The following is a 10,122-nucleotide window of genomic DNA, read 5'->3' as shown; positions in this document are numbered from 1 at the left end:
AAATCAAAAATCATATTGCACCGCGACTTAAACAAATTTACTCGTAGTTCTTGTATTATTTCGGCGAACATTATGAAATATGTATTTTTTAGATAGCTTTTAATGCACGATTTCGAAATATATCTGTTGAGTCAATTCGCTTTAGGAAAAAACTTGCCAATAGTATTCAGTGCCTCTATGCAAAAACGTATGGAAAAATTGAATGTCGAGAAGCCTCTGTCGCAAATACTATAAGATTTAGCTTATCTTAAAAACATTTTAACTCAAGAAAAGTGCGCTTAATGCTAAAAATACATTTATGGTAAATTTTGGGAGGATTTTGAGGGAGCTTAAATCAATGTTTCTGTAAAATATAAACTATTTAATCTTAAATGGAGTTTAAGGGCTATGACCTTTAACCTTGAAAAGAAATGCAGTAATGTTTCATGGTTATTATTAGGGTGTATGATCCTAAATCTTCACCTGGGGAAATTTCCAAAACAGATGCAAAAGTATATACGCATTCGATTCCATTTTGCGATAATGTCCTATAAACGTGGTTCTGGTTGAAGGAAAAAGTAGGATCATATTTTGACTACATAAGTGGACATATAGAGGTATGAATAAAATAATAACATTGGTAAAAATAAAAGGAATCATAATTGATCCTTTACAGAATATTTGATCCTTTGAAGATGATCACTAGTGTCGCTTAAAATTGGGATTTTTTTAACATATTTTTAGATAAAATTGAGCCTTATCGTGATATAATTTAGCTTCTCAATCTGTTTATGCAGCTAAATATCACGATAAGGCTCAATTTTATTTAAAAATATGTGAAAAATTCCAATTTAAAAGGTGCTCCACTTTAAAAGGTGCCCCTCTTGCCCCTATGAAGTTTTCTTTAACAAATTGCATTTTGGGTTGCAGGACTTCCCTTGTAAAAATATTTCTTTTGAAACATTATTCTCAAGCTAGAACACAATTTCCTCCAAGAAAACCTATACAAAATTTTAGATTTATAAAATCGTTTTTGTACCTTGGTATAATCCATCAAATTCGCAAAAATTGATGGAGAAATGCACAGGAACATAGTTCTTAATGTGGATTTTTCTTATTAAATATCTAAAATAAATATCTAAATATTCTAAAGTTTTGATTAAAATTGATTATTTTGCGATTTTTGAGAAAACTCTTGTTCTTCGCGTTCGTAAAACGCTTTTTTTTTATTATAATCGTCGAAAAATTTTGTCCTTAAACATCAACTGATAGGGGGAAGTGGGGCACCTTTGAATGTGTGGCAGCTTTGAAATTGGAATTTTTCTCCTATTTTTAAATAAAATTGGGCCCTATCACGATATGCACAAACAGATTGAGAAGCTAAATTACATTAAAATGGCTCAATTCTAAATTTCGTTTAAAGATAGGAAAAGTCCCAAATTTCAAACCTGCCCCACATTCAAAGATGCCCCACTTCCCCCTATCATTTTAAGTTCATGGCTTCTCTTTTTAAAATCATGGCTACGCCTCTTCAAAAGAGCTGTGAGCCTAATCTGGTCTAAGCGGACTAATAATTTATTTTTTTTCGTATTTAATGGGTCTAAAAAATAGAGAGTAACATAGAAATTTAACCAGATACTGCACAATTTAAAGAAAAACACTGAGAAAAAAAGAGGGTGCGATTAACTTTTTTTCTTCGTAACTTTAACATTTTTAGGTGTAAAAATATATCAACATTTTTTAATGTTAATTTTACACCTTTTTAAGTGTAAAATAAACACGAAAAAGGGTAACTTTCACTCCCAATACACCTAAAATGGGTAATATTTACACCGATTTCGGATCAATAATGCAGGGTAAAATTAACATTTCCGGAATGTTATTTTAACTTTTTCGGATTTCTCTCAGTGAATAAATATATTTTGAAAATAAATTTAGTGTATTTTAATAATATTTGTATTACGGAATATGTATTTATTGATATTCATTGTTTTTAGTATTTTTGTAGAACTCAAGAGTTATTATAATTTAAAAAGGGAAAAGTCTGATAGTGATAATTTTTTATTTGAAAAACAATTGAGAATAATAAAAATTTTAGAAAGAAAATATAATTTAATTTAATAAGAAAAGGAATATAATTTTTAGATAAAAAATAATAATTTTAGTTTAATTAGTTAGATTCGTTAGATTTGTGTATTTAAAAAAATGATTTCGACATTATAAAATAATTAAATATTAAAATAAATGAAAAAATCTCAGGACTCACCGCTTCAAACAATTTGAAATTTGCGCTTTTTGAATGCAGTGGAGACGCCTGGTGATGGTCGATAATGCAGTGAAAAATTTGCGAAATTGGCGGCGAAAGTTTGACAGCCGGCTGAGCGTCAGTGTGTTAGTGAAAAAGTGTAAACAATGTCCGAGAGATCAATTTCTGGTGTTTCTGGCCAAGTCCTGGCCAAGCCGTTGCATATTCAGCGCCTGGAGGCTGCTCTGGACATGGGGCCCTTCATGGCGTATGCGCAGGATTTCCTGTCGCAGCCTCTTTCCAGTTCTGACGACAGCGACATTGAGGGGGAAGTTCCTGGCCAAAGTGGAAAGATTTCCGGGGTTTCCACCTCCAAAGAGGGTAAGTCAACTGTTTCTTTTGTTCTAGACTAGTTTACTGAGCCATTTGAATAATTTGTAGAACGTACAAATGACAAAATTCGCGTGTACAATTTCTCGAACGTTGGTCCGGAGAGAAAGTGGCTTCAGGACGTTCTCTTGAGTGACACAGAGTCTGGGTCTGAGATGGGGGAGGAGGAATATGTGCGGGAGATGCTGAAGAGTCATTTGAGAGAGCGACAGTTGCGTACAAAGTTTTACAGGAATGCAAATAATGCCCAATTTGGGTACTACGGGGCTGGACTTTTGTCCAATCATGACATGTTCCCGGAGCATCAAAGGTCAATTGTGGGCTCCCGGAAGAAGCGCTCGAAAGAGAAGAAACGTAAGAAGCGTCAGAAGCTGCCCAAGATGGGCCAGGTGAAGAAGTCCGGGAAGCTCAAAAGGGATTCCGTTGAGGGAGATGTGGATGTTGGGGATGTAGATTGGGATGATCAGATAGGAGGCATTAAGGTTGAGCTCGATGATGATTTTGATTCAAAGAGCCACAGTTCAGTGAGTGTAGCAACGCCCAAAGTGTCCGGAAGGGCCAGGAAGAAGGCTGCTCTGATGAAGACGCCCGAAATGATGGCCGTTCGGAGGAGGAAGGTCTGGCAGCAGATGGCCAAGAAGGAATTGGGCAAAGTGCAGAGAGCCAAAGTGAATAATCACAAGGAGATGCTGACGAATTGCAAAAGAGTTGCAACTCTCTGCATGAAGATCTTCCGGCAGAAGGCTATGCAGTCTCAGAAGAACATGAAGGAGACCGTCTGGAGGGCTAAGAGGCTCACTAGGGAGATGCAGGGCTACTGGAAAAGGTAAAAAGTTATTCTATGCTCTCTATTCATTTTCTTAAGCTCATCTTTTAAGGTTTTAAGTTTCATTATTTCTTTGAAATTTTATGAATTTCTTTTAACCCATTCAGTCAATGTACCAGAAATACTTGAGATAGAATGTTCGTATTTTGGAATTAGTTTCCTACAGATTAATGAATGATTTTTTTTTGAAAAGAAACACATTTTATCTATTTTGGGGGAGCGGGGAGCCCTCGTCAAACACACGACTTAACGGTCACTGAATTTAAATTCTGTACATAAATTCATTACAAACTCTATTTTTTTTTAGATAGAGTAACTAAAAATCCATTCCTGATAGCAATTCGGATAAAAATTGCCCAGCAATAAATCATCTAAAATCACTCAATTTGCGTATGATGTGTAATACCATGGTATGGAATGGGTTAAATTTTATAATTTTACTAAAAAAAATTTCTAGAACCTGAATAATCTAAAGTCTCGTGGGTAATATTTCTGCTCGTTATTTACAAAAATCTTAAGTAGCCTATAAAAGAAATTATGAGAATTCTAGCAGTCTTTCTAGCACTCATAAAATCATTAGAATGCATTAATGAATTGAATTTGCTAGGAATTTAAGTTTAGAGCACAATTAAATATAGTTTTCTAGCAGTAGTATAGTACACAACACACTATGAAAAAGAAAATTTATCGTAATTTTTGGTTGTAAAATGAAATTAAATTAGATCCATAAAACCCTGCTCTTTGAAGATTTCATAGAATAACTGATTTTGAAGGAAAAAACTTACATTTCTAGCAGTTTTTTCTAGCACTTAAAGAGTGCGCATTCAAAAGTTATGAATTTTTGGCAGATATTTGTCGAAAATAAGATGTAGGGGAGACTGGGCAAATTTGTCAAAACGAAAATTTCAATATTCACTATTTTCTAAAATAAAAGAGACTGAGGCTTGAAATTTTTATTATAGATAGCCTACATGAACCTTCTTAAACTTACAAGGTTTCAAGGGATTCGAGGAAGGATTTTATTTGGAATATTTTGGAATATTTGGCTTACAGAAAATATCAATACTGATTAGCTCAATTTAAGCACATTTCTCGTTAAGATAGAGAAAAATTATCTTCGCCAAGTTGTAGAGGAATAAATTTCCTATGAAAATATGTCTATCTGATATTTTTAACGTTTGCGAGAGGAAAACGTCTCAAATTATCTGAAGACTGACAAAATTTGCCCCAGCAATTTTGAGAATCAGCACAAAATCGACTTTTAGAAAATGATTCGAAAATCACATTTCTTTCGATATAGCGGAAAATAGTCTTTTGCAATGTTGTAGAGCAGTGAATTTCCTATAAAATTTCAAATTATTGCAGTTTTCTTTTCAAAATAACAAGTTGCTTAAGTAAATATTGCTTGTTTCGCCATGAAAACTTAGACGATTAAAAGAAAATTGACTGTTTTAGCAGTTTTTCCACCACTAAGTACTTCCAAACATAAACTTTGAAAAAAAAGTTATTCATTGAAATTTTCTATGGACAAAACAGCAATAAATTGAAAAGGAAAATGCATAATTGTTTTTTTGTGTACTGTTTTTAAAATTTAAATTTATTGCAATTTTATGACGAAAAGAAAAATTAGTTCAAGGAACTTGGCGAATGTTTATAATTCCCAAGAATAATGGAAAAATATCAGTGATTTTCTAGCAGTTGGTTTTAATATAAAAAAATATTTTGACAAAAACTATGGAGGTTTTGTATTATGAAACTGCTAGAAAACTCCATACTGGATGGTCCTTGGACGACCAGAAAACTTGGTTGTATCTAAATACAGTCAAGTGTTCTAATCCGGGCGCTTCGCTATCTGGATCGTTTATGACTAATCCACTTAAAATAATATTTTTATTTTTATTTCCGTAATATAGTCACTACAGTAACATAATCACAGCGAACAGATTGGGCTTTTCTAAACATGGAAGAAGTTTAATTAAGAGTGAATTAGCGAAAAGGCGACCCAGTTAGTGCATGCTGACTTATTTCAGTATTATCATTATTTTATAAATTTTCTTTAATATTTTTGATAATTTTTTTATTATGTTTCTGAATGAAACAGTGAATAATTCTATGGATTTAAAAGAAGTAAAAAAGAATTTCATCACTAGATTTTTGTCATCGTGCATTGATAAAATTTAAGTTTAATAGCGGTAGCTTATTTAAAAAAATGATATTGAAATTTTTCTTGGATTTTAATAACTATAATTTTTTGTATAATAAAAAAAATAGATTTAATCTAATAGGAAGTTTTAGCAATTTTTATCACTGATTCCGCCAATCGGAACTGCAGGAACTCTACCTTGGTTTTCCATTGAAAGCCAGTAGTGACAGAAAAGTGCTAGAAAATTTCAAATTGATTATAGTTTGGTCTTAAAAATTTCTTACGGTGTTCGAACAGTGAATTTTCTTGCAGGTGTTCTTGCAAAATAAAATTTCTTTATCATTTTGAAGTATAAAATGAGTTTTCTAGCAGTTTTTTTATTAGCTTTATGATGAAGAAAAACCTGCAGGAAGTTCGCAATTCTTTTTACAAATTTCTTTTGGAATATATTTTAGTTTTAGGAGTCGTGGATTTGTTTTGTCTTTTTCTAAATTTTATTACAGATTAATAAGATTTATCGAGAATTTTGGGTGGTTCTTAACCCTTTAAGGACGATTGGAACACCGGTGTCCCATAAAGAAAATAATTTTTCCTGACTAACTAAAGTTATTTTTTCTTTATGTTTGTACGTAATTGCAAAGTATAAGGTTGAATGAATCTAGGATATTTTTTACAAGTCTCCAGTTATTTGCTATATAGTAAATATTTAAGCTTAAAAATGACCAGTTTTTAAATTCTCATATTGAAAAATTTTATTTTAAATATTTTTTATACTTCCAATTTTTTTTTAAGCAAAACCGTTTTGGAGAAAGAAACTACAATACTCATACGTAATATTTTTCATTAGACTGAAAATTATTTTTCATTGGTATAGTCACAAAAATTACTTAAATTTTTAGGCTATTTTTGTTCCTATCGCTCGTAGAGGTAAAAAATGCACCGAATCAGACTCTGTTGTATTTTCCAAAGTCAGATCGTCAGTTAAATCAGCATTTGTCGTAACATCCTTTTAACAACTTTTCAGGAGACGACATTTCCAGTTCAGCATTTTTTTTCTTAAAAATGAGCCCCGAATGTGATACTTTTGTGTCAAAATAATGAAAGTGGCACTAATAAACTGTAAGTTAACTCGAAAAAATCTTTATAAAATGATTTAAAAGCTAAGATATAGAAATATATGTCAGATGAAACACAATAAGATTTTATCGTAACTTCCAATGTATGGAGATCTTGGGAGTTAGGACAATTTTCTAAAATGCATTATATTAATTTGAACTATTCCAGTGATAATAAGCGCCTTTATTTGACTAAATTAGTCAATTATACTGTTATCCCTGTTCCTAAAAGCTTTTATTGAATAAATTTTGTGTGCCGTGTCGCTTGTTTTTGAATTAATGACAGATGAGCAGGGATTTTTCTTACTTTTTTTTTCTCACAAATATTGAATTAAAATGATTTAATGTTGTTGCATTATTCGCACTGTCTTTGGATATTTGGAAGAGTTTGTGAACGTTTTAATGAGAAATATTTCATTTTTCCTGCAAATTACATGCCACGCAAGTGAGCAAAAGAAGATACGGCAAATGCTGATTAGTGAAAATTTTGTATGGAAATTTGTCGTAACTTCCCCAAAAATGGAAGTAACGACAAATTCAAATTTAATAATCAAAATTACGCCGATTATAAATATGTATAAATCTCAAAAGAACAAAAATGAAATTACGACAAATGCTGATTTAACTGACGATTTGTCAAACTAGAACATAAGATCCTTTTAATCATCTTTTACCAAGATCTAGCTCGACTACTTTTCAGACCTTTTACTTGAAAATACCTTCAGTCTGTCTAAACCTTTTCGATATCACTTTAAATTGAGATATGCCACTTTCAATTTCAAACAGAGAAATGCATTGCAAACCGACCATATGTGGAATTCTTCACGTCACCCCCTGAAAGTTTGGTTTCATTTACATCATTTTTTCACCAAGTCACTTTGAGCTATATTTGGTGATTTATTGCTTCATTTTTTTTATTTGAGGCAATAGAGAGAAAAAAAAACAGTTGAATTCACAACACAACTGCCACCAAGACGGTTAAAAGTCGGAGAGAGAAAGTCTGGATGATCTTGAAAGTGATTTTTTGGTTAAAGAAGTCCGTTGATTTCGCTAAAAATACCACAATTTCCAAATCATATTTCATGCTTAATTTCATGCTTAAGATGTTTCATTGATTTTGTATAATCGGTTAAATTTTTATTGTTGATTTTCGGTCCGCAAAAAGTGTCTCGTCGTTAAAGGGTTAAAAGATTTTCTTATGTTTCGCTATAATGTTTCATCCGCGTTTCACTCATGTTTTATCCGGGAAGCATTGGTCAAAATGTAATAATTCCTTCCAGATATGATCGAGTAGAGCGAGAAACTCGGCGCCGGATGGAGAAGGAAGCGGAGGAGCAACGGAAGATGGATGTGGAGTTGATAGAGGCAAAGAGGCAGCAGCGAAAGTTGAATTTCTTGATAACTCAAACGGAGCTCTATGCTCATTTTATGTCCCGGAAAGTGGGCTTTGTGTCTGAAGAGGAACAGCGGAGGATCCTCAATCAGCTAGATGAGGAGACCAATCCACGCCTGGTGGCCATTGATGACTACAATAGTGAAGTTATGAAGCAGAGAGCGCAGAAGAATGCCAGCGATGCTTTTCAGACGGAACGGGCGAGGACACAGGAGTTCGATGTTCATGCCAATCGAGTTCCTCAGCCGGGGCAGGAAGTGATTGAGGATGTGGCCCAGCCAGAGATGTTCAAAGGTGTACTGAAGGGGTATCAGATTAAAGGGATGACCTGGCTGGCGAATTTGTACAATCAGGGAATTAGTGGGATTCTGGCGGATGAGATGGGCTTGGGAAAGACTGTTCAGAGTATTGCATTTCTCTGTCATATTGCTGAGCAGTATGGAGTTTGGGGTCCATTTCTGATCATTAGTCCAGCTTCGACGCTGCACAATTGGCAGCAGGAGATGCAGAGATTTGTTCCAGACTTCAATGTTGTTCCCTATTGGGGATCTCCGCATGAACGGAAGATTCTGAGGCAGTTCTGGGAGCAAAAGGATCTCCATACCAAAGATGCTAGTTTTCATGTGGTTATCACGAGTTATCAGCTCGTGGTATCGGATTATAAGTACTTCAATCGGATTAAGTGGCAATATATGGTCCTGGATGAGGCTCAGGCCATTAAGAGTTCATCATCAGTTCGTTGGAAGCTTCTGTTGGGTTTCAATTGTCGCAATCGTCTTCTCCTGTCCGGAACTCCCATTCAAAATAGCATGGCTGAGCTCTGGGCTCTACTGCATTTCATCATGCCGACTCTCTTTGATTCCCACGAAGAATTCAATGAGTGGTTCTCCAAGGACATCGAATCCCATGCGGAGAACAAGACTGGAATCGATGAGAAGCAAATCTCTCGACTTCATATGATTCTCAAGCCATTCATGCTCAGAAGGATAAAAAAGGATGTTGAGAATGAGCTTTCGGACAAAATTGAGGTTATGGTCTACTGTCCTCTAACAACTCGCCAGAAATTCCTGTACATGGCCCTGAAGAAGAAGATCAGGATTGAGGATCTTCTGCATTTCACGGTAGGAGGAGGCGAGGGACATTCCATGGATAAGAATTTCACTTCCAGTCTAATGAATCTCGTCATGCAATTCCGCAAAGTCTGCAATCATCCGGAATTGTTTGAGCGGCGAGATGCAAAGTCTCCCTTTGCCATGAAATGTCAAGACTACCTGCTGCCCAGGCTAGTCTTTGACGATGGCATGTTGCTGAGGAGCTTCCCGAGTCAGAGGCATTTGCGTGAGAATTGGTTCAATGTGTTCAAGGCGGAAAATGTGCAGAGATCGTTGTTTCCGCGCCATAAAAGTGATAAAATTGTCGATTATTCCACAAAGTTGGAACTGGGATTGCAGAGCGGATTCTCCTTCATGAGATTCACCAGAATGTGTCCAGATGAAGCTGAACAGCATGGAGTGGCAGGCTTGATTTATCTGTAAGTGGAAATAAATTTACTTTCAGGATATTTTGCAAAGTGCAAAGTGCGATTTTCAAATTGAATTACAAAAAATGCGTTTTGCACTTTGCAAATTTAAAGTGAATATTTTTTAAATATATTTTTCTGTGTGATTTTTTTTAAATGTTTTCCTTCAAAATATTTGTCTATACATCTCATAAATTAGAAAACTTTGCAAATACCGGAGAAAAATAAAATAACGAAATGCAAAGTGTATAGTCGTAATTGCAAAGTAAAAACACATTAATTATCTTTTAATGAATGAAGAGAATTTTGTAAAGTGCAAAGTCTCTCACTTTGCAAATAAGTGTAAGCAGACTTCTAACTAAAGTTATTAATTTAGAATATTTCGTAATCTTTCATTTCGGGAATTTTTATTGCAAATTTTTTGAAGAATTTATTTCCTATGAATTTATAAATTTGGTTTTAAATATTTGAGTTTAAATACAAATTTTCATTGGAAATTTTTGAATTATTTT

General features: G+C 33.9%; 1 protein-coding gene across 1 annotated transcript in view; it reads left to right on the top strand.

Annotated features, from left to right (window-relative positions):
* Positions 1-2,245: 2,245 nt before the first annotated feature.
* The window catches only part of LOC129810437 (chromatin-remodeling ATPase INO80), a 144,700-nt gene continuing 136,823 nt past the window's right edge, over positions 2,246-10,122 (top strand). Inside the window, exons 1-3 of the mRNA XM_055860925.1 lie at positions 2,246-2,605; positions 2,666-3,440; positions 7,979-9,622. Of these exons, the coding sequence (XP_055716900.1) occupies positions 2,392-2,605; positions 2,666-3,440; positions 7,979-9,622 (2,633 nt within the window). The 5' untranslated portion in view covers positions 2,246-2,391. The remainder of the gene's footprint in view (positions 2,606-2,665; positions 3,441-7,978; positions 9,623-10,122) is intronic.

Source organism: Phlebotomus papatasi, chromosome 1 (assembly GCF_024763615.1).
Source record: "Phlebotomus papatasi isolate M1 chromosome 1, Ppap_2.1, whole genome shotgun sequence".
NCBI lineage: Eukaryota > Metazoa > Arthropoda > Insecta > Diptera > Psychodidae > Phlebotomus > Phlebotomus papatasi.
The sequence above is the reverse complement of the archived record's forward strand: the minus strand, read 5'-3'. Positions and strand labels throughout refer to the sequence as shown.